The 25,886-nt window shown below is 36.6% G+C and overlaps 1 protein-coding gene across 1 annotated transcript; it reads right to left on the bottom strand.

Annotated features, from left to right (window-relative positions):
• Window positions 1–1,978: 1,978 nt before the first annotated feature.
• Window positions 1,979–25,523, bottom strand: top1a (DNA topoisomerase Ia). Its single transcript, XM_028447325.1, has 21 exons — window positions 25,369–25,523; window positions 24,897–24,921; window positions 18,225–18,321; window positions 18,009–18,111; window positions 17,679–17,731; window positions 17,497–17,586; window positions 16,360–16,423; window positions 16,104–16,195; window positions 15,889–16,004; window positions 15,181–15,302; window positions 14,965–15,087; window positions 12,627–12,814; window positions 12,399–12,543; window positions 10,204–10,347; window positions 7,466–7,651; window positions 7,311–7,379; window positions 7,114–7,228; window positions 6,886–7,013; window positions 4,856–4,950; window positions 4,626–4,775; window positions 1,979–2,895 (listed from the first exon to the last, which is right to left on the bottom strand). The coding sequence occupies exons 1-21, from the start codon at window positions 25,399–25,401 to the stop codon at window positions 2,793–2,795; spliced, it is 2,241 nt and encodes a 746-aa protein (XP_028303126.1). The 5' UTR covers window positions 25,402–25,523; the 3' UTR covers window positions 1,979–2,792.
• Between the last annotated feature and the right edge of the window lie 363 nt (window positions 25,524–25,886).

The following is a 25,886-nucleotide window of genomic DNA, read 5'->3' as shown; positions in this document are numbered from 1 at the left end:
CATTAAATGTTGGGTTTACCTGAACTTGGAACAGAAAAACACGCACTTCACACGCGTCCATGTGGAGATGAAAATAACTTCACATTATTCAGTGTGATCATCACTGCTGCTGTAGAAGCATTTTATTATATAGTGTGAAAAACTGTTGAACGACCTCTGCTGGTTAGAAGAAGATATGACACCTACTGCTTCTATGGTTGACCCAGAAAAAAAAATAATTATATCCACTAATAATAATAATAAAGGACGGTCCATAAAACTAACAATGTTTTTCTAAACTCAAAAAATGTAGTTTTACAGAAACAAACTAATCATCATGTTTCCTAAAACTAAGCAGTATATCCTGATGTTCTCACCCTTGGCATCAGGACCCCATTTGGGGTCACAAGACACTGAGAGGAGGTCGCCAGATGCCTTCAAGAAACTCAGAATTTTTTCTGAACAAAATAAAATGAGTCAATTTTTGCTTATTTTTACCCTTTTTCTGCAACTACACCAAACTTTTCATATTTTAACCTAGTTTCATCACTTTTTTCACCATATTTTTTGCTCCTTTTTAATTCATTTTTGCTACATTACTCCCATTTCTCCATCAACTTTCAATTTCAAGACATTCTCAGCCCTTATAAACTCTTTCCACCACTTTTTTCCCACGTGATGTTACATGTGTTGACCCATTGTCACTTAACCTCTTTTCACCATATTTCATAATTCATCTTTCCTCATGTTTCCTAAAAATAAGCATTATATCCTTTAAGGAAGTGGTTATCAACCTTGGGGTCAGGACCCCATTTGGGGAGACACTGGGAGAGGGTGTCCAGATACCAGAAGAAACTAATGTCCAGTTTTGCTTATTTTTACCATTTTTCTGCAACTACACCAAACTTGTCATATTTTCATCTAGTTTCAACACTTCTTCTTATACCTTTTAATGTATTTTTGCTACAATACTCATTTCTGACACTCCATCAAATTTCAATGCCTTTTCTCCACATTATTTACCACTCAAGATATTTTCAGCACTTTATAAACTCTTTCCACCCAATGTCTCACATGTTGAACCATTACTGTCACTTTAAACCTCTTCACCATATTTCATGATTCCACTTCAGGCATGTTTTCATCATGTTTCCTAAAACTAAGCACTATATCCTTTAAGGAAGTGAGCGGTTCTCAACCTTGGGGTCAGGACCCGATTTTGAGAGACACCGGGAGGGGGTCGAGAGATGCCGTCAAGAAACTAAGAATATTTTTCTGTCACTGTAAACGTCTTTTCACCATATTTCATTCTTATTTTTTTTGGCCAATTAAACCTCATTCACAATTTGTCATTCCCATTATTTACAAGTTTAAACTAATTATTCCAATATTGTCATTTTGAACCTTTTTTTAAATAACTTTTTCTGTCTGTATTTGGCCACTCTAACTTTCAACTTTAAACCAATTTCTGTGGTTTTTAAAAATTTGGTCACTGAACCCATTTTATTTCTGATTAAAACAAGGATTTCCATATTTAAGATGATTATAATAAACTTCCTGGTGGATATTATTCAGATAAATAAATAAATGTGGTTATCATAGTTTCTGGCACCTTTATTTTGGGGGTTGTGGTCTGAAAAGGTTGAGAACCACTGTTTTAAGGAATAAATATTATTTTTGGAATTTAATTTTAAAAACATTTTTAGTTCATCAAAATCAGATGAAAACAAGCAACAAGCCTTCATTTTCTCTGCATTGATTTTATTCATTTTTTCCCCAGTCTACAATGAATTAAAACCATAAAACATAATCAAAGGCTATGACAAAGAGAAAACAAACATAGGATGTTGACTTTACAGCTACTTACATCAACATTCCCATCATTAAAATATGAACGGAAGCAAAAAATGAACTGAATTCACATTAAAATCTTCTTCTTACCCTCGATCAAATCACAATTTAAAAACCAGCCTAGATTGTAACAGTTTTAAAATAATTCTTTTTTTTTTGGCAAAGTTAACGTCCCTCACACATTTTCCCACTATTTTCTGACTTTAAATACACAATAGCATCATTTTCAAGTAACAGATATGGGAGGGCTTTTCTTGTCCTTGATTAATTAAATAAGTTTAGAAACGTAACGTGGGCAGATGGAAGCTGATATTTGGAGGATGTTTACAAGAAAATACAGATTTTTTTCTCTCTCACTGGAAAAACAAGTCCCTGATAGAAGCTGTTCAACTAAATATTCACATTCTGCTTTGCTTAAAGTAAAAATAATGACATGGTCGCAGTGATTCCCAGAACATCCGCTTTGTTCCACAGTGACATCGTCCAGTTTGAATCGTTATCAAACGCTAAGCACACGCACGCACACGCTCACACGTAAACAAACATTCACGTTTTCCATTCCTCTGAAAGGCGCGTGGGTGCGATTAAGGAATTTCATTTTAACTTCGTCTATCAAAATATAAAATTCAATAATACGTAGAGGGCTAAAATACAAGTGATTGCGAGGATACACGATACAAAGCATTAATTTTCATACAGTAGAGACGGGAGCACAGAGTTTAGTCCCTGTGGGGGGGGAGAAATCAGACTGACCCCCTCCCCCTCCCCCCGTGGATAAAGTTCATCTTCGTAGCCTGATCTCAGATCAGACGTTCAGATCATCCACGTTGGTTTCCACTCATCCTAATGCCGATTCTCTTGCATAAAACAGACCTTTTTTTCAGGGTAAAACTCAGTTCAGCTAAAAACAAAAGTAATCAATTAAAAATGTTTTAAAATGCAGTTAAAACCATAAAATGGGATTAAAATTCATAGTCTTCTTCGGCCATGTCGATGGCCCAGGCAAACTTTTCACGCTGAGTTTTGTTATAGATCTTTTCAATGGGGATGCCCATCTTCTTACACCTACAAGACACAAACAGAGTTTTAGGAAATTGTTGAGCTTAAATAGATTTCTAAAATATAAATATATATATATAATGTAATTAGTGATGCACCCAAAAAAAAAAAAAAAAAAAAAACACTTATTCACTGAAACAGGCAGTTTTAAACATCGCGCTCAGCGCACGCGCCTGGGAGCGTGCCAACGTACGGGTCCATGGAGCTGTAGTGTTTTAATCAGGGCTGGGCAAAATATCAAGATTCAGGCTATATTGAGATTTCTATTTTAGCAATATAGAAAATTATAATATCACCTATACCAATACATATTTTTATAGCTTTTTTTTTTTTTTTTTTTTTTTTTTAATCAAAATGCCTGCTTTCTCAGAACAGCATAAAAAGCTGATGATCACTGAGTGGGTTCTAACCCAGACCTTCCATAAACAAGCCACACTACAGAACTCACTCACACGTGCTGTCCCTTAATGGAGGAAAAAAAGTTCAATAATTGTGACTGTTTGGCATTTTTCATCAGCAAATTTACCCAAGAATTGTATTTCTGGTCAGACTTTGAGTTAGAAAAATTGAGATATCTATCGTATATAAACATTTTGAGAAAAAATATTGAGATACGAGTTTTGGTCCACATTGTCCGGCCCCAGTAATAAGTTTAAGCACAGTTTGACGCAGTCAACAAAGTGAAAATAATTCCAGCAAGAATATTTTTGTTCTCCTCTTAAACAATATGTTAAGGTTTTATTTATTAAGAAAACCTTTCCTCAGGAAATCCACTGTGACTGGCAGACGACAGTGGAAACGTGTGGATTTCCTGAGCAACAGTTACCGTAACATATTGAAATGTTCACTCAGGTGAGATTTACGTCTGTCAACAGCATGAATTCAGCTTATAGGCCAGTACATTATCATTAAATGTATGCATAAATGGGGTCAAGTTAAACATTTATTTATTTTCTGCATTGTTGGAATGTTAGTGTTAAAGAACACATAGATTAAACATACAGTATATGCAAGTATTTAGCTATTAATATTAACTAATACAATTTGATTTTAGTGAGGTTAGTACACACTCAGCCATAAATGTAATGGCACTAATAATTGGCGTAATTTTTTTTAATTTTTGACCTTAGTTTTATCATTTTCAGTCAATAAATTTTATTTTGGTACATCCCTAATAATAATAACATAATCATTGAATTTAATTGGTTCTGCCAGAGATTTCTTCCTGTTATCGCTGATAATTGTTCATGTGGAATTGTTGGGTTTTTTTCATAATTTTCTAATGAGCACTAGGAGACGACTTATTATTGTAATTAGTGCTGTATAAATAAAGTTTAATTGAAAAATCTCGAGAAAGACAAACATGGAAACAATACGACACACTAAGGCCATTCAGATGATGTCTATACAATACACAGTGTGTGTGTGTGTGTGTGTGTGTGTGTGTGTGTGTGTGTGTGTGTGGAGAGAAAGGGGTTGAAGAACAGTTTTCTATTCATGGTTGAAGAAAAAAATTATACCCACAATGAAAAATAAATAACGAGAATGAAAATAAATATGAAATGAAAACAAAGGAACGTGAAAATAGTAAGAAAACCAATTAAATTGAAATTGAAAAAATAATTTTTTTTTTCTTCTACATCCCAACTCGTCTGGACCCGACAGTCGCATTATTTATTCATTTGTTCCCTATTTATCATGGTTTTATATAGAAAAACTCTGTGCCATCGTCTTACCAGGCCACGGAGATGCGAGGATCCAGATAGTTGAGTTTGGAGGTTCCGAGGGCGATTTGCTTGTTCTCCTCTCGATCGGTCGCCTGCACCTCCAGCTTCATCAGCTGCTCTTCTATCCTCTGCACCGCCTTCTTCTTGGTCTCTACGGCCCTGCACAGGAAACGATGCATTACGGTGTTTAACACGGATAACCAGTGACACACATCACCATGGTAACCTTTGATACATACTTCTTGGACTTTTCATCTCTTCGTACTTTGGCGTCAGCCTTAGCGCTTTTCAGTTCTCTCTTAGCGTCGGCTAGCTGGTCCCTTTTAGCATCGATCTGAAACATAAACCAAGGTTTTTCAAAACACTTTGAATGACCCTCAACCAAAATAAAAGGTTTAACAACAGAGACGATGTTAAGATGGTTTACATTTAATGATAGCATCAACAAATCATCACCACAATTAACTCATTCAGTGCCAGCCATTTTCAGAATCACTACCCCCCTCAGTGCCAGCCATTTTAGAGCATTTTGACTGATTTGACGACCCATAGAATATTTTGTACTATGATTCTGAAAGATTAAAATCTCTAATTCCATCAGAATTCAAATCAGTTCCTCTTTAATCAACTGTTGAATAGAGGCAAGTTTCAGACAAATCACCAGTTTGTGACAAAAAAATGAGAAAAATGGCCTTTTCTGAAAAAACCTATTAGTGACTTTGAAGCAATTTTTTTTGCTTCAACATTAGTTTTCGTCTAAAAAAACAACATTGAGACAGGGCTTTTGATAGCAACATTATTATTTTACAGTAAGCTAAACCCCCACCGTCAATCACACAGACGTAACTTCCTCTTCTTCCCAACACTCAGAGATGACCCGTTTGACCCGGTTAGTTTGTTTTATCTCACGAACGCAACATTATCCATAATCCACTCAGGTCCACACATGTTCTGTGTTAGTATGTGGTGCTGTGAGCAGCTGGATACTTCACAATATCACTTCATAGCACCATAATCTCCCTCGTCAGCTAATGGTAGCATCAGTGGCTAATCTCTCATCCAAAGGAGCGCTGCTGCCACATTCAGGGCACAGTTGGTCACTACATCAACAGAGTAGCCTTATATTCACAGTAGAACTCAGTCAGCGTATCCAAGCAAATTCCGTGAAAAAACGTAATTGACGTTATATTACGTCTTTGGCATTGAATGAGTTAAACAACCTCTAGGTTCTTTTTTAATGCAAAAATAGTAGTCGCCGCAATACTCTGATTACAGGAAATGGAGGAAAAATGCAGAACTCATTCTGAAACAGAAAAAGCAATCAAGCCAGGGATTAGAACTATGTCTGACTGTATGAGTGGGCGGAGGCACAAAATCCGTACTTTGGTCAATCAACGCCATAGATAAATGCAACAGCTGTTCTACCTCCACTCTAACAGGACGATGAGTGAAAAATTTACTTTAGAACAATCTGCGCATCATTAGTGAAGCTCTGGTGCCTCAATGACGCTGTTCCATTTGCCAACACCCGTGTGATAAGTCTGTGTGAACGTCTGCATGTTGATTCTTCCACGTCTTCTAAGGCTCTTATTAAATAAATAGTCTCTGCTCTAGTCCAGGCGGCCATCTTGTACTATGTCCTCACCAGCGCCCAACTGTTTACAAGAAAGAGGAATTATTTAATTCAGAATTAAAATCGAAATAAACCAGCCACCTAATACAGATTTAAATTTAATTCTGAATTAAATTTGTATTAGGAATTAAGTGTTTACATGGTCAGTTTGAAGAGGAATTAACTTTTATTCTGAATTAAAAAGGAATTAAAGCTCCCGTAAACGTGGCCAATGTTTTTGTAAATTGTTTAAGTTGTTGTATTAAGTGTGAACTCCAGGAAGAGCAGCAATGGCTCTTGCCAAAGCTAATGGAGAGCCAAATAAAATATTTTTATTCCTATAGATTATTTATTTAAAATCCCATGAAAAACAAGCAACTGAGGGTTAAAAAAAACAATACGTTTCACGAGCATTTTAAAGCTCCTGGGAAAAAAAATCGGCGTAAATCAAATAGCTTCCGTAAGTCAGCTGAAACATAACTATAAAATTAATAAAAGTGGTAGACTAATGACCCTATTTATCATGTTATGGAAAGATTTCAGGAAGTTTAATAACCAGTGAAGTCATTTGAAGGAAAGACAACAAAACAAAAAACAAGTCTGAAGAGACACAAACAAGATGCGTGAATGTAATGGGAGCTTCTAGAATAAACCTACTTTAGTCTGCAGGTTCTGCATGGACTTCTCAAAGGTCTTGGGTGGAGCCCTCTGATGGTTACACAGGATGGCCACGGCCCGGTTGGCTCTGTTGTAGGACAGAATCTTAGCAGGAATGTTTTCCTCCACTGGAATGATGACAAATGGAGAAAAAGTTCATAAAATTTATGTCCAAATTAAAAAAAAAAAAAAAAAGCATAGTAATACGTGGTTTAAGTCCAGACATACCATTAGTGAGCTCCTTCAACTGCTGCTGCAGTGTGATAGAAGCGTTGTATGTACGGAAAACTTTGGCAGTCAGACCATCCATCAGCTCCTGAAGATGCTTGTTGAGAATAGAAGTCTAACAAAAACACACGAGTCATCATTATCACAAGACAATATGTTTATAAATGAACAGTCTCACAATGGGACAGCTAGCTTACGTTGAGTCGATCAAACAGATCGTCATCAGGCTCTTTGTTTTCCATAAACAACTGAAGGTTCTTGAATACCTGAATATGAAAAGATCAAGAATGTAAACAAAGACTGTGGTTCTACGAACTCAGTGCTAACAGTTAGCGTTAGCGCCCATGCTCACCCTTTTCTCCACGGGGACTTTGTTGTAGTAGCGGATGGAGTCTTTACCCAGGAAGTCAAACTCTACCACAAACTCCTGTCCGTCATTCTCTGGGTAGAGTTTGATGTGTTCGACCCTGAGGGAGCAGCAGCCCACCGTGTCAGCAGTTTCTCCTTCTTCCTTCTCGTTTCCCGCTCTCAGAGCCAGCTGAACAATGGAGAATGAGAAGATGTTTCAACATATCAGTGTACATCTAAGTACACGGGTTAGGGTAAAGTGTAAGCGAAAGTGTTGTGCAGCAAGAAAGAACCACGCTGACACCGCTTATTATAGCTGTTTCCTATTGGTTGAGAAGAATGCCATTATCCAATCATAATGTTCACATATAGCGGGAATTTTGTTTTCAAGCGACAGGTAAACAGAGACGGAGAAAGAGATTTGAGATAATAGTGATTATTACTGTGATTTGACCGTTTAGTTCGTGTGTAGTGAGTGATTAGAGTGTAGTGTCTAATATATTAGTTTATTGTTTTATATCAACAATGAGGCACAAATAATTTGACTTTCCCTGTATTTGTGATTCATACTTTTTTGTAAATAGTTCTACAAAATCACCTGAGACATTGCTTCCATTTCACTGTAAATAGCTATAAATACATAACTGTTTATTGATTCATCTGTATATAAGTTTTTGAAATATATAGTTATACAAGCAATAAAAATGATTCGTGAAAAATGGAAAAACTAACTTTTTCCCACTCGAATTTTAGTTTTCATAGTGAATTTGGATCCACTGTGTTAATACAGTATGCCGTATTAAAGAAAATACTTCAGTCATATTTGGGAGGTTCTCCTGAAAAAAAAATGATGCCAAACATGCAAGGTTTATGGATTTCCTTATATGAAATATAAAGGTAAAATCAAACAATGAACAAACAGCAAAAACGTCTTAAGCCCCAGAGGGTTAATAAATGTGACTGTGTGGCTTTTTTCACTGGCAAATTTAAATCCAGAATTGTTTTTCAGGTCTGACTTTATTTGAAATAAAACTATTGAGATTTATATCGTATATCGCCATTTTGAGAAAAAATATCAAGATAGGAGTTTTGGCACCATATCGTTTAGCTTTAATAGGAAGCACAATTAACTTGTTCATTCTAGATCAGACGTGTATTAGACTGTGTAAAGTTATGATTTAACTGGATTAAAACTCTGAATAAATGCTTTAAGACAAGTGGTGTCTTGTTTTATCTGGTGACTAAGGCTAATTTCACACTGCAGCTCAATTCAGATTTCTTTGAAAAAAAATCTGACTTTTTTTCACGCTCGTTCATATTTACACATTAAATAAGTCTTCAATCAGTTTGGAGTTTGAACGAAATGCAAACCTAAAGTGACCCGCATTTACAAAAGATGTCCTAAGGTACAAACGGCCACACACTGATTACAGAAGTAAATACGGCATCATGTCTCTGCAGCACAGATAATATGTATAATATAGTAAATATTTATTCATTTTAAGAACTCATTCTACTTTCACAGTCTACTTTTTTACTTGCGTCCTCCCACACATGCAACACAAACAATAGGATCTGAAATTGAGTTGTAAAATTAGCTTGGAGAAACAAACGGAGATATTTATCAGGTGTTGAAAAATCTGAACTGTTAGCGTAAGGCTGCTTCAATCAACTAAATTAAAAAATCTATTTAAAGAAACATGAACACAAATCTATTCTGTGGCTCATAATGTAGTTTATTTTTGCTGGAAAAAAAATTAGGCTGGTGAAAAATCAAGTTGGCTGGTAACTTTAAGAATTTAATAGCCATGCTGGCTGCTGATCTAAAAAGTTCATTTAAAGCCCTGCACATATTAAAGAGCCCTGGGTTGGATTTGAAAAAATAAATAAGAAAAATCAGTATTTGTACTGTTCACATAGATATGAAAAAAAACAAATATAAGCAAAAAATGTCTTTTAAATTCATAAGCAGTGTGACTATAAACATAATCGGAGGGTGATACAATGAAATATGGTGCCATCTGCTGGCCAATGCAGCACAGTCACTACTGGTCTGAAAAGGTGAAAAAAGCAGCTTTGACAGTTTTAAAGCGTTGGATAGTTAAATAAAACGTTAAAATTAAGTCGATAAAGCTACTAATAGAACAGGGTAGAAATACTAATAATTCACCACGTAAACTGCTGGGGTGAAAAAATGCTTTAGTTATTGACAATGAAGGCAGTTTTGTCAAAGGGGAATTAAAAATAAATTCTAGAGTTGCATTCAATCTTGCATCTATGAACTCAATATCATACCCACAGTAACAAAAAATAGTTTAAAATGAGAAAGAAAGCTACAGGTTTGTTTTAAAATTTAAAGATGTCAGTGGTGTAATGATTCTTCACTTAGGGAATAATGTGTAAAATGTGCTTCAAAGAAACATGAGTGAACTGAAAAACAGTGATGATCAGCTTTAGGTTAATTTGCACAGACCAAGGTTTGACAATTTCAGTAAATTTCTGAATGATATCGTCATTGTGTGCTGTGTGATTTACACATCAACGATGCAGGGTTTTCTAACCTTTAAAAATAATAAAAATATCAAAAAAAAAAAAAAAAAAAAGGGAATTGCGACTAGCTGGATTTTTAAATGCCAAGAAACATTCTCGTAGTGCAAAAAAAAAAAAACCCAGTGTAAGATGAATTCAAACAATGCTAATGACCTGTTGCCTACGTTGCTAAAATCCATCATGGCCGCTCACCTTGTCAATGAAATAGAGTGCGACCGCTCTTTGTCTGATCCTCATCTCCTTTGACTTCCAGTCCTCACGGTACTGGTTTCTGATGCGGTCCACACACTTCTTTAGTCTGCGAGCAGTTTCGTATTTCTGCCAATCCTTCTCTCCCTGCAGACAGACGCACCAACAGATTATTTTATAACCATCTGCACATGTATGACACATATAGTGTAGAGTTGAAAAGAAAAGTGTGACAGGTATTCTGAGCCTTTAAAACAACCGGTTCAGGAATCACTTTAGTGTTCATTAATCCTTAAAGCATCAAAGTCACAATATCATGATTTGGAGCATTTGATGAATGAAATGCTCCATAACTTTAGAGAGTTAATACCCCTTTAATTCCAATACAAAAAGACATTTGAAATGTCTATATATTATATTTATATTATGAAGAAAAACATTGTTTTAAAAACATGTTCTGTCCCAGAGAATGTGGGTCAACCCTTTTCTTTTTAAAGTAAGAGCAGAAAAAGCTGAAAAAAAAACACACACTAATTAGAAATACTTCTGGACAAGTTCTTTTGTCAGTTTTCAGGGAAAATGAATCCTTTAAAGAATCCTGATTGATCATCATGGTAAAGTAACACTGGCTGATATGATGACGTGTCAGTCCACACATAGAAGCATTAAAATGTTACAATGTCCAGGATTTGTCCTGCTTTGGTCTGAGAGGAAAAAGGCTCCAAACTGTGCAAATGGAAGCAAAACTTCATAGAAAAAGGTATGAGGTTCAGTGTTTACTGAGTTAACAGAGACTCTTTATGAGCATGCTAATAAGAATCACATAAATGAAAAATTAAAGTTGCTGGGGACAAATTCTAAATAAGATGAATAAATGTACAGTAGGTCTCATGGATCAATAAATCAAAGATTATTTGGCAAGAAAATGTTTTAAGGATGAAATCTCCACCAAAAAAAAACACACTAATTATTGTAATTTTTAGAAAGAAAAGTGTGCATTGCATTGTGGGACATGGAGTCCTGTAGATGGATACATACAAGTGTTTTTACTTCATTCTTGCTGTGATTTCCTGTGTTTCTTTGCCAGAGGAAAAAAGTGATTGGCTCGACACCATTTTTCTTCCAGTCTTTCTCCACAATATTCCCCGTAATATCAATATTTGAATTCTTTCCATATAAACCTGCCATTGTTTTGCCACATCTGTTAATACACCAGTAATGTGTTAGGAAGTAACTTTAGCAGAGGTTTTGGGGCAACAAATCAAAGAAGGAATGAAGTAAAACTTCCATGCATCTGTCTATGGACTCCACATCCCACAATGCAATGTGTTAAAACTTTTACGACAATGTCAATAAACTAAGGCTGTGTTGTAAATGTCATACTAACGTACTATTCAAGTCTGACGTCAAAACCAGTAAGTAGTGCGTTCACATTAGATAGTATGAATAGATTGAGTATGTGAGAAATACCCAGATGTATACTAAATGGGGACATTTATTAAGTATGCATGGTGGGCACACTAGTCATACTCAACCGTCCCATGATGCATTGGGAGTGGAATGTATAATGGTCCTGGGGCCGGCTTCAAGCTAAAAATCAAACATCTCCTTTTCAAAATAAAAGCATGTCTTGTCTTCCATTAGTTTTTAACAGGGCTCTTATTTTGAAGTTAACAGGAGGTTTTGTCAGTAGTAGAGATATTTAGCCTCTGTGTTTCAGGTTTTTGTAGTAGGTTTAAAATGCATCTCGGAAAACTTTGAAGTATATATACTTCAGTGGCACCGGTCATCATCCTAACCATACTTAGTAGTATATAGTATTATTACTATTATATATATATACTATTAATAGTATATAGTTGATAGTATATACTCATTGAGTTTGTAGTGCATGGTACAGAGTGTGACATTCCGAACACAGCTCAAGATTTAGTATGGAGACCAAAACAAACTTTTGAGCATCACTTTTAACCATTTTACATTTTTTTTCCAAGCAAATGATCTTTGATTTATTCATCTATGAAACCAACGCAAATTTTCTCTCCAGCCTTTAAATGATTTTCTTTTCTGATCTACATAATGCTACAGTATGTAAACTGGAGAAAGTTCCTAAATATAAAGTCATTAAAAACAATGCATCTGTAAAGTTTGATTTCACTAACATTTGTGTGATTCAATGTGGTTACACACACACTCACCTTGATCCTGGAGCTGGGATTCAGCATAATGTACTTGATAGATCCTTGGATGTTCTCCGTCCAAGACACCAGCCAAGTCACCTTGTTGTCATGGCGAACCTCTTTCCATTTTCTGCCAGGAGGTGGAACAGGGTGCTTGGAGTCCCTGAGAGAAAGACACTGAGTCAGATACACACACACAGAGCGAGAGAGCGAGAGAGAGATTGTGGGCAGTAGATAAACACTGACTTGCTGCAGTTGATGATGATGTCTTCAGGTCTGATGCGGCGTTTGAGCATTCCCATTTTAGGGTGGTCTCCACGCCCTCTGAACAGACCCGGGGGCTCAATACGAAAGTTAGCGATACGCTCTTTATGGTTGTCCATGACGCAGAAGCCATACTCCTGCAACATGCGCTCGTTCTCTTCCTTTATTTTCTACAAGAGGGAAACAAGAGGACAATTTATATTTCTGTACAAAACCGTAATTCAATCACTGAAAATAAAGTCCCGAGAAAATGCATCGGGTCATAAGAATAAAGACGACGCAGATGTTAAGACAGCTAATAATCCTATTAATAATTCAGTTAATTTTCAGGTTACAGGAAAACTAAACCAGATTCATAATTTAAACTGTAGTTACTTTTCCTACATTGTCACTGGGTGCAAGATTGTAACAAACATCCATTTAAAACTAATTAAATCCATATGCATTTTTTTCATATTTAGGGTTTTAATTTTCTTAGATTGCGGGAAACAGAATTCCTGTTTTTTAATTAAAATCGGGAACCAACATAACACGGAAATGCCGCACGTGCTTGTTTTGGGACAATATCACGCATTTAAATGCTATTTTCATCCAGGAAACGTGTGATTGAATTTTGGGAAAGTGTGACAAATATATCCCATCAGCCCATAATCCAGTTCAAAATCTGACACTACGAGTTAAGGTTTGATTAGTGATCATGTTATCCTGTGACTGAAAATGAAAGCACAGTTTCATCTTAAGTGTGCTTTTAATGTGTTGGTTCAGAGAATTATGACTGCATTCAAATCTGAAAAAAGTCTAATACAAAGACAGGTTTAGCTAATGGTGTATTAATTTAACTGGTGACCATTTTAACTGGTGACACGTAACGGCAGAAGCATCTCCAATCACAGGGCTGTGAAAGATTTTGTGTGAAACTCGAGGGTGATTCTTTGGTTCGTGGTTTTTAAAGGTTTTGGGACCAAATCACACATTACGATGGGATTGTTTCTGGTAAATGAGACACTGAGGGTTTAAGTGCGGCTAACGGACATTATAAGATATCTCAATGTAATGTTGTGTGACTTCAGTGCACTCTTTTTTTAAATTAATAACTATGCACAGTAGTTTACTATTAATTATATTTATCATGTTTGGTACGATTTTGTGAAGTTCAGTAGCCAGTCAACTTTTTAAAAGGGGAAAGACGATGAAACGAAAAAGTGTAAACCCTGAAATAGGAAAACAGATCCCCTACATATTCTAGTTGGGAAATGAGTAACGTAAGGCAGAAAACCCAAAAATATTATGCCAGTTATTAGTACAATTGCAATTAGGGCTGTGGATTTGTAGCCAGCCTGGAATCATCTTAATCTCCTTGTATCATTTAATGTTTAATACAGACGATTAGTCTGGAAGCGCTCACTATGCGTTTTGAGTTCTGGTGGCTGAGCGGGGCGGGAAAAACGCGTGCAGAGTAACCAATCAAATGAGTGGACCAATAGCGCGACAAGCGTAGTTCTTTTTCCTTAAATGAAGCCAGCAGACAAAAACAACGAGTAGTAAGGTAAAGCCAGACGGTTTTAAAGCCTCTTCTAGTTGTGGTTTTACAATATATTCAGGTCTTTCAAAACAGAGCAGAGCACAGCTGCAAAGGTCTGGTCCATGTCGGCCATGAGGTTTGTTTTGATACTACTATGTGCAGGGGACATGACGACGTTTCCTGTTCGGCTCGCATTGACTCGACCAACTCTGGGGCGGGGAAGTGAGCAGACACGTCCACATAACCAAACCCATTTTCTTACAAGTAAGAAAGTGGGTGTGGCTTCGCCAGGCTACTGGATTTGTACTAACCTCACTAAAGTTAAGACATTGCAATTGCATAAAATAATGTCAATGTTTTAAAGAACAAATAAATGCTGCTTTATTCCCACATCCAACCTTGGGGTGCCAAGCCTTTGCTACCGCTGACCCCGCGCTCTGGAACTCAATCCCACATCCCATCAAGAATGCAGACTCATTACAGAACTTTGAAAAGGTGGGTTTTGAGGAGTGTTTTAAACTTGCTTTTACTTATTTTTGCTTCTTTATTTCTCTGTATTCTGTAAAGCGGCTTCGAGTCCCAAAAAAAAGCCCTATATAAAATTGATATATATTAATAATGCGAATGAGCTACAGTTGTGATGAAGAGCAGAGGATCAGAGGAGACCAACTCTAAAGACCAATTTATGCTGCTGACGCATAGTTTAGATTACTTTCTTTGTGAGAAAAGTGTTTTGGCCACTTTTGGTCCATCACTAGTTCACATTCATTGAGCTCTCATTAAAAGTAAGCAGCTAACCAGTTTATCTTCTTTTGTCTTGGATTTTCTGGCTTCTGCTTGAGCCTTGAAGTAGTCGCTCATCTCAGTGAAGTTGCACTTCTTCAGGTCTGTGATTTTACTTCTTTCCTCTGAAGTCATTTCCTGTATAAACACAATGAGACCAAATTCATTCAAGCAAAATTATTATTAATAATAATAATAATAATAATCTGCCTTTGAGATTTGATTTCCCACCTTTTTCCAATCTTTAAAAAAGTTTTTCCGGAAAATATCCTTTGTCGTGTACTCGTGATCCAGCATTTTGGCAAAGAACGTCGCTACTTCTTCAGCTTGAGGGCTGAGTTTCATATGTTTACCTGGGGTGGAGTGAAACACAAGATCATTCTTTTTAACCGTTTATTACTTAGTTCAGGGGCCAAATATGGATCAGTTTGATCTCAAGTGGGCTGCAGATTATAGGTGGTGAAATTTTAACATAATTGTGCCCTATAGTTTTCAATATTAGTTAAAATCACTTGTTACCATTTCTGCGCATTTGAGGAATTTTGTGGAATTTTTTGTGAGAAATTGCCAAATTTTTGGAAATAGTTATTTCCGCAATTTGCAATTAAAAAACGACTGCATTCATGTGATATGAACACAGGAAAAATGCAAGCCACTAAAAATAATGTTTAATCAAATTTAACTACACAATAATTCATGTTTTCTTTGTAATTTTTACTCTTTCCTACGGGTAAAATTGGATGCTCTGAAGGGCTGGATTTGGCCCCCGGGCCTTGAGTTTGGCACATGTGACTTAGTCCTTTCTCAAAGCTAAATTCTTACTATTAAAAAAAATATTTCCCATTGTCGATATTAAATGTTTGCCGCTTATCATTACAGAACCACTGTTTTTAAAATCCCAAATAAAAACAGTTTGTGTCCATTTCCATGTTGTCGTACCGTCGTAGTAAAACTTGACATTGCTGGGAAGAGGCTCATAAGGAGGAGCAAAAACTGGCCCTTTGTGTTCCAGAAACTTCCATTTAACACCGTCTGTGTATCTTTCTTCTTCCCACCTTCAATCAAACAAATGACAAATATTCACAAGCACTCTAGACAAAAACAGTCGTATTGTTTTCTCCTTTAATGCAGTGATGAGCTTTACCATTACTTACCATTTCCACTTCTCCTCAGGCTCCTTCTTTACTTTCTTTTTGCCATCAGCGACTTCTCCTTTTTTATTTTTCGTCTTCTTTGCCTTAACGTTCTACCAAAAGATGAAGCGAAACTTAGCGAGTAAACCTGGCAGATTAGTTTCAGCAATGGTAAAAACACAAAGTGGAGAAAAGTTCCCACATGAACCCTTAATAATGGAAAAATGTGCAGCACAAAACCGAGATCTTGATGTAATGATCCAAATCCTTCACATACCTCTTCCTCATGTTTTCTTTTCTTGTCCTTTTCAGTCTTTATTTTCTTAGGCTTGAATTCAGAGCTGAAACAAAACACCAAATATTATAAGTTGGCCTGAAACCATGGCTGCAGTAGACTATTTTAGTAATAGATAAATCCATCCATATTTTTTACCTATTAAACATATGAGAGAAATTCGACATTTTACAAACTTCATGCTTCTTAATCTTCTTCCATAACAGATTGTGTCACAACAATCCTTTTGAGCTACTTTTATTGCATAAATCACACAAGAATCCAGCAAAATAATTTTACTTGACCTTGTAAATAACCATTACTTAAATAATAGCCCAATAACAAACATTGTTAAAAAACCTAACTGTAGAGCTAAATTCAGGTTTTTTTCCCTAAATTCAAAAACAAAAAATAATTTGACATTTAAATGAATGGTAAAAAATTTTTTTAGGTTTTTTTAGCTAGTAGCTATGCTTTAACATCAATATCTTTTAGGGGCATGTCCAACAACAAAATAACAGCTTCTTTTAAACATAAAGCTAAATAATGACTGTCGTCTATTTAAAGCGTTACCAATAATTACGCAATAAAGTTTCAGCTTTTTCATATCACCTAAATCATTGTTTAAATAACAGTGGTTACATGTGATTCTGTGCTGTAGCCACACACTGCCTAATAAATGCACTCGTTGCTTTAGTTTTATCTGCAATTAAAACAACAAAGTTCATTGTTGTTTGACACAAAATTACAGGTATCTGCTTTGATTTAGAGGACTAGATAAACCTGACCTGTCAGTTAACGTGTTCGCTGCTTCTTATGGATGCTTCTTGTTACGGTGCTGCTATAAAAAGCCAAAGCTGCATGGAAATTAACACACCGCTGTTTTTTTAGCATGTCGCAGTTCCACACTTTAGACACTTTTTGGTAAACTTTTGCCTTGTTTTTTGGGTAACCATGGCAACAGATCAATAGCGGAAGAAAAGGCGGTGGTGCCAGAAGACAGCAGTGGTGCCGAAAAGCAAAAATCCGACCCGATGGCTCCGATAACTAATAAAATAATGCATTTATTTATGCAATAGTTTCAGGTTTAGCTGAAAATCTACAGGAGAAATGACAAACGGACAGCAAGAGATCACTTACTCATCGTCATCATCACGTTCTCGCTTCAGGGATTTCTCATGTTTAGGAGAGTGGTAAAAATCATCAGGCTCAGACTTAACATGTGGAGGGCTGCAAAATAAATAAATGAAATAAAATTAGACATTACACACGAGTTAATAAAAATACTGCTTCGTTAGCATAGAACTTAAAGTTTAACATACCTGGCAAAGCCGTTTTCCTTTTCTTTTTTGATTTTACCATCAAAGGACTTCATCTAAATGATAAACAATACAAATACTTTATGAGATTCAGACACTTCAACGACATCATCATGTAAAGCAGTGATAAATATACGCCTGTGCAGACTAAAAAAATACTTTAATGTGTTCCCATTAACAAATATTTTAAAGTTCATTGAACATTTTCATCTAAAATTGAAGATACAACACGATTCCCAATAAATTCTGAACCAATAAATCGATGACAGTGCCTGATTTTGCAGCAGCTTCACATAAAAAGCTTCTACCCTGTGAAACTGAATGACCATTTACCTTCTTCTCCTTGTGCTTATCCTTGTATTTGTCTGTGCTGCCATCTTTGTGCTTCATCTTCTCCTTATCTCTATGTTTTTTATCAGACGACTCCTTGTGATCACTAGGAAAAACAGAAATGCCATCAGAAATGTATTGTAAGGTGTTTAAGAGACTACTACATCCAAATGATCATTTAAAAAAGTGTTTTAACTTAAAGGAAAGTAAAGAAAATACCTGTTGCCATGTTTGAGTTTCTCCCGCTCTTTATCCTTCTTGTGATCTTTATGTTTGTGTTCCTTATCTTTATATTTGTCCTTATACTTTTGAGTGTCTGCAAACAAAAAAGCAACCATTAAAAAAAAAAAAAAAAAAAAGCACCAAATTCACTTTAAACTGAAAACTGCAAAACTCAGTGTGTGTGGTTTTTTTTTTTACATTTGATGTTGGCATTGAAATGTCAGTGTTTTTAAGCATAATTAGTAAACACTGACTCTACCCTGAACAAAAGGACAGTGGGCTGAAAACATTAACCTTTACGTGCAGTTTTAAATAAACAGGAAACACAGAAACAGCCACATTTTAACAGTCGTGTTGTCTTTAAACTACAACCATGAGAGTAGAGCACCTCCTGCTGCCCGAGCGAGCCTCTTTCACCACAGAGGAAGAAAACAAACAAGTTGGAACATGCAAGCAGACATCCCTCTTTTCATGAATAAACCCATATCTCTGCACTGTAATAAATGGTAATGGGTTCTACTGCCAGCAGAGCTGAAGTCAGCATCCAATGTGAACATTTTTAAATCAAAGTTAAAGGCACTTTTTTTCTCTACTGCATATGATTGAGAGAGAGATTTTTTGTCATGTTGTTGATGTAATGATGATTTTACTGATGATTTTAATTGATTTTACTGATGATTTTAATTGTTCTTATTGATTTAAATGTTCTTATTGATTTTAAACAATTGAATGTTTTATCATGTAAAGCACATTGAGTTGCCTTGAGTATGAAATGCGCTATATAAATAAATTTGCCTTGCCTTGCCTTGCCTGACAAGATTAAGCCCCAAAAAAACACTTACCACTCACATTATTGCAACACATTGTTTTAACTACAAAGAAGTCTGACAATATGAATGAAAATTATTCAAATATGAAATATGAATTACTATTATTTTTATGTCAACACATTGAGTTTTAATTTGCTTTACATGTCCCTGGTTTATTTTTTTCTTTAATCACTTATTTTTTTCTTTAGCTTCAATCTGTCAATGCCTACTGCTGTAGTATATATTTTTTTATTGCAAGTCAAACAATACAAGTGAAAACAAAAACAAAAAAATAGACAAAGTACAGGACAAAAGCAGTTACACAGTCTATATATACATAAAACAAAAGCAGGATGTGTGTGTGTGTGCATTATTATTAATTAGGTGAGGTGGAGTAATAAATGATGAATGGAAAATGATTAATGAATCATCATTGCTTTGTTCCCACCACCACCCCACCAACAGGATTACACCCCCCAAGCCGGGGCCATCCCCGCCTTGGGGGGCTCCAAACAAACCCCCAGCGAAGGACCACCGAAAACAAACCCAACAGGCACCCCCCGCCAAGGGACGCTAATCCCACCCAAAAGTTTATTTATTTTTATTTGATTCTTGTATACAATGCTATTTTTGAAGAGACCACTCCCTAATCTTGGAGAGGGAGCCAGTCTGTTTAAATTGGTTTAATTTTCTATTTGAGTTTGGACAGAGCCAACACCCCCGGGCAAAATGCATCCAGAATGAGAGACAGCGATCCACCGGCAGGGGTCTGCCACCAGACCCATCCCAAGTGATCCCCCACAAAAGGCCCATTCCAAACACTGCCCAAGGAAGAACCCCAGAACCAGGGAATGGGGGGACACAATCCCCTCTAAACAGACACTGCCAACAAGCCAATAGGGCAGCAGCAGCAGCAACAATAACTAATAGGTAACAATATATACATACTGTGTGTGTGTATATATATATGCTTTTACTTATTGTACATAAGATACCTCTTTTTACTATTTAACTATCTGCACATTTCTTGTCTATTCCGCACACCCCGAGTGATCTTACTGAATGCCAAATGTAACAAGTAAATTTCTCCATTGTGAGATCAATAATGGATTATATTATATATACATATATACACACACACACACACATATATACACACACATTATAACTAAATATTCTGTGTTTGACAGTGAGCAGAAAATAGGTAAATAAATATAGTAACAATAGAGGTGTCCCGATCCAATATTGATATCGGTTAGCAGTCCGATATCAGCCAGAAAACGGATTTTATCAGACTGCATCTAAAATCACCGATATAAGCTCTCCGATAAAATATTTACCATAGGTGACTGTGGTTCATACTCCAACAAAGTAACCTAGTGTTGCTGACTATTGTTCTCTGTTTGAGTAACGTCACTTGTATTGAATTTATAAGTATTTATAATTCATGCTGATCAATATCGGTATCGGCTGATATGCAAGGCTGCAATATCGGTATCATTTCGGAAGTGAAAAAGTTGTATCGGACATCCCTAGTAACAATAATGGGCAATTAATTCAAAAATAATGTATAACAAGTATCCAAAATGGATAAGAAAACAGTAACAACAATAATATAAATCAAAATCATAACTGTAAATAATGATAGCAATAACCAGACATATTATACAGGTGCTGGTCATAAAATTAGAAAATCATGAAGTAAATTTATTTCTGTAATTTCATTCAAAAAGTGAAACTTGTATAATGTAAACATTCATTTCACACAGACTGATATATTTCAAGTGTTTACTTATTTTAATGTTGATTATAACTGACAACTAATGAAAACCCCAAATGTGGGTGTCTCAGAAAATTAGAATATTGTAGAGGTTCAATATTGAAGACACATGATGTACCTGCAAAGGCCTTTAAATGGTCTCCAGTCTAGTTCTGTAGGTCTACACAATCATGGAGAAAACTGTTGACCTGACAGTTTTCCAAAAGACGACCATTGACACCTTGAACAAGGAGGGCAAGACACAAGAGGTCATGGCTTAAGAGTCTGACTGTTCACAGAGCTCTGTGTCCAAGCACATTAATAGAGAGGTGAAGGGAAGGAAAAGATGTAATAGAAAAAAAAGTGTACAAGCAATAGTGATAACCACGCCCCCTGGAGAGGATTGTGAAACAAAACCCATTCAAAATGTGGAGGAGATTCACAAAGCGTGACTGTAGCTGGAATCAGTGCTTCAAGAACCACCACGCACAGACGTATGTAAGACATGTTTCAGCTGTCACATTCCTTCTGTCAAGACACTCATGAACAAGAGACAGCGTCAGAAGCGTCTCGCCTGGGCTAAAGACAAAAAGGACTAGACTGCTGCTGAGTAGTCCAAAGTGATGTTCTCTGATGAAAGTACATTTTGCATGTCCTTTGGAGATCAAGGTCGTAAAGTATGGAGGAAGAAAAGAGAAGAACAGAATCCACGACGCTTGAGGTGGGTGTGTAAAGTTTCCACAGTCAGTGATGGTTTGGGGTGCCATGTCATGTGCTGGTGTTAGTCCACTGTGTTTCCTTAGGTCCAAAGGTCAACGCAGCCATCTACCAGGAAGTTTTAGATAAATGCTTCCTGCTGCTGACCAACTTTATGGAGATGCAGATTTCAATTTCCAACAGGACTTGGCACCTGCACACAGTGCCAAAGCTACCAGTACCTGGTTTAAGGGCCATGGTATTCCTGTTCTTGATTGTTCAATAAACTCAACTGACCTTAACCCCACAGAAAATCTATGAGACATTGTGAAGAGGAAGATGCGAGACACCAGACCCAACAATGCAGAAGAGCTAAAGGCCACTATCAGAACAACCTGGGCTCTCATAACACCTGAGCAGTGTCAGACTGATTGACTCCATGCATTGCTGCAGTAATTCAGGCAAAAGGAACCCCGACTAAGTATTGAGTGCTGTACATGATCATACTTTTCATCTTCACACTTTTCAGTTGGCCAACATTTCTAGAATTTTTTTTGTATCGGTCTTAATATTCTAATTTTCTGAGATATTAAAGTTGGGATTTTCATTAGTTGTCAGTTATAATCATCAAAAATTAAAAGAAATAAACATTTAAAATATTCAGTCTGTGTGTAATGAATTAATATAATATACAAGTTTACCTTTTTGAATGGAATTACTGAAATAAATAAACTTTTTCATGATATTATAATTTCATGACCAGCACCTGTATAAAGGGAGGACTCAAAATAAATATCCATTATAGGAGTAAAATAAACAACAACAACTAAAACAGAAATTGCAGAGGTGATACATGCAGTTAGCCACAAGAAGTAAATGGCTGTTTGGTCAAGTTTTGAAGTAGATAAGTCTCTTAACAAACAGAGGGAAGGGAAAAGTGGTTTTAATCCATTTATTTTGGTGATGTTAGCATCTCTGACAAAAGTGTTTCATTTGTGCTGTACCTGTACTTAAAGGGGACATATCATGCTAAATCCACTTTTTTAGCCCTTAAATGCATTTTGTTGTATATTTAGAGTGCTTAGAAGTACAGAAAAAATCGAATTAGTCTCTTCAGGTTCTCCGTAGATATCTTTATATTCTGTTTTGCTGATATTTTTCAATCTGTTTCGATTTTTCTATTCTCTATTACATTTTTTGAACTATTGCATCACAGTATTTGCAGCGGAACTGCCAAATTAAGACATCGACTCCAGGCCCAACACTTCGAGCAATCCGTCATTTTTATTTCTCGCTGTGATTTTGTATGCCAAGCTCAAGGATGCCAAAGTTACGAGAGGAGAAATCAAAATGTTCGGTTGCTGAATGTAGTAACCCACACGCTTCATTACACCGTCTCCCAGCATCAGAACCTTTCCGAAGTGCCTGGTTGAGTTTTATTTTTCACGGAAATGTACCCACATCTGTGGGTAAGATCATTTTTGTGTGCGCGAAGCACTTCAAGGATGACTGCTTCTGCAACTTCCGCCAGTGTAAAGAAGGATTTGCCAAAAGACTGTCTGATTGAGGGTTCAATTCCATCTATCTTTGGAGACGACGAACAGAGCACTTCGGTAAGCTGTAAATAACGCTAAAAAGTGTGATAAGACGTCCCTGTCATTATTTTGTTAGCATTAGCAGTTGCACTGTCTTCAGACTTCATATGTTAGCGTTGTGTGCTCGTTTTAGATCCTTGATGATATGGCCTACGTGATTTAATTTAAGTCTAAAGTTTTCATTAGTCATTTCATTTTGCCGTTTTTGTCTTTGAAAAGACTATTAAAATGCATTTTGTGACGTTATCTCGGCGCTAGCGTTAGCTCGGTGCTTGTGTTAGCTCACTTGTTAGGGTTCTGCAGGTTCATCATCTTCATTTTCATCTCGCTCCGCTGGGTCCGACTCTGGCTGTAACATGTAAGGCTGGATGGACAAGTCTTCTGTTGTTGACATTTTGTAAATAACCTCTGAATAAAAAGTTTATGCGCCGCTACATAGCCGTATCTCTTCTATCAAACTACAAAAATGGCCGAGCAGGGTGGAGTTGAACCGAGTGTCATCTAAAGAGAGGGCGGGGTATGGAGTGTCTCATTTGCATTTAAAGAGACCACACCAAAACGAGTTGCTCTCAGAAGTACATCAGAAAAGGGGCCTGTGGAGCTATAATGAGGAATTCAGACCCAAGGATTGCAGTTCCGCTTTATATAAACCACAACTGTATGATTTATATGTAAAAAGGAAGGATTTAAAACCATGATATGTCCCCTTTAAGGACGTTTTAAAATTAGTAAAGTAATTCATTAAATTTCTACACCCAACCGTCAAGAGTACATTTTTCTTTTAAAATGAGCCGACTTTGTGAAACTGCGTCACATCATAGCCGACCAACCAGATTAAATGTAATGCACCATGCCGAAACAGCATAGAATTCTGGGTATTTTGTTCAAAAATATATCTATACTTAAAGCCTGAAATTTTTATGTTGTGAATTGAATTTATTGGTGTTATTTTATTCAATAAAAAAAGGAATTACATTTTGACAAACTTACTTTGTGGAAAAGTACATTCCAATTGTGCAAGATTCTTAAGTTTACACATGAGAAGTTTACTGTATGTAAGGGAACCGTGGTAAGACTTATTAATTGAGCTACTTTTGACATGTACTTGAGCACAATTTCAATCAGTATGATACACCAGTACTTTTTACACCAATGGTTTTAACTACAAAGAAGTCAGAAAATATGAATGAAACCATTGGAAATCTGAACTTTGAATTCCTTGTGAGAGTATTTTATATTTCCTCCAATAAATTGATTGTGTTTTAATTCTCTGAAGATGCCCCTGGTATTTTTATGTGTTTCTTTGGTGGTGTATCATTTCTGACAAAGGTGTTTCAATGTGTGTTTATGGTGCATAAAGACAAAGGTGTGGGACGGTGTGTGTGTGTGTGTGTGTGTGTGTTCGCCCTTCCTCTGCTCCATATGCACAGACACACACACACATAAGAGCAGACAGGCCGCTACACCGAGAAAAAGAAAATGGCGCAGAGACTAAGTCCTCAACCCTCAAACCCTCACTTTCAGGAGCCAAATGTGCCATGAAAGCCACTTGGGAAACACTCTTAACAGCAGAAACTGGTAAAACACCTCAAGATGTGCAACACTGTCGACTCAGATTGACTAAATTCGAACATTAAAGGCTCAAACAAGAGCCTCCTTTTGAACAATAGGCGCTTGTGAGCGAGACAGAGGACTTAGTCTCTGGACGCCATTTCTGTCCTCTGCCGAGAGCTAACGTAACACCACCAAATAAATGTCAGAAAACAGAAAATTAGCACTTTATTTTACCACAACAACGAGGTTAACTTACCATTGAAGCGGGAGCCACAGTCAACCTGAAACACGAAGAACATGTGAGTGTTACATTTGGCACAGGCTGAGCTAGCTAGCCGGCTAACTAACTTTGAAATCACTGTGTGGCCGGGCGAGCGTGTTAGCAGCACAGCTAGCGTGCTAACATGCTAACCGATAATATTGCCTCTTTAGCGGTGAACAAAACTCAACAAATGCAGCATGTCTGCACATTTACACAAGTTTGTTGTCTAACTGTATCATTTTATATACAGGCTAAATAGCACCCGTTCCAGCACACAATCCAAGTGTATAAATAACTGTCAGGGTGCTGACATTAACAACTAGTAATATTTAATAAATCGGAGCCGGCTAAGGCGCGCTAGCATTCACCGTTCACTGTTAGCACTGTCAAACCAGGCAAAAAAACGGTGTCAAGAGACAGAACCGTTACTACCTGGGATGACATTATAATATACACACATCTGTACCTGATCATCGCTAAATGAATGGTCCCCACTCATCTCCTGCGTTGTGTTTAGGCTAAAAAAATTTAAAAATAGGAGAGACGTTTGCGTTTACACGCACCGGCGAGCGTTAGCAGGAGAATGAGGAGAGAAGAGACTCTCCGGTTGTGTAAGAAGTCCCAGATGTGACGCTCTGCGCATGCGCGGGAATTTAAATGGAAATTTAAAGCAGCGTAGCTCCGCCCTCAAACTAAACGTGCTGCTCTCCAGAGCACAAAGATGTTTTTTTTGTGTTTAATATTTAGATTTTAAGCAACATGGTGCTGTAGTGAAGCTTCCTGGGACTTTTCTGTGCAGAGTTTGCATGTTCTCACCCCTTCTTCCACGATCCAAAAATAACTATAGATGTGTTAATATACAAAATGACAGTAAAACTATTCCAAAAACACACATTTTTGACAATAAAAAAACACAAAATGATAGAAAAACATTTTTTAATGTTTTTCTATCATTTTGTGTTCAGGAACATGACAACAAAAATG

This window comes from Gouania willdenowi, chromosome 5 (genome assembly GCF_900634775.1).
Source record: "Gouania willdenowi chromosome 5, fGouWil2.1, whole genome shotgun sequence".
Lineage (NCBI taxonomy): Eukaryota > Metazoa > Chordata > Actinopteri > Blenniiformes > Gobiesocidae > Gouania > Gouania willdenowi.
The sequence above is the reverse complement of the archived record's forward strand: the minus strand, read 5'-3'. Positions and strand labels throughout refer to the sequence as shown.

What these genes read in the sequence shown, in the direction of transcription:
- top1a (XM_028447325.1), bottom strand. Translation starts at nt 25,401, where the DNA reads ATGAGTGGGGACCATTCATTTAGCGATGATCAG. An exon ending in TTTTTAAAGATTGGAAAAAG is followed by an intron (nt 15,088 to 15,180) that starts GTGGGAAATCAA and finishes GTGTTTATACAG; the next exon opens with GAAATGACTTCAGAGGAAAG. An exon ending in GTTGAAGGAGCTCACTAATG is followed by an intron (nt 7,014 to 7,113) that starts GTATGTCTGGAC and finishes TCATCATTCCAG; the next exon opens with TGGAGGAAAACATTCCTGCT.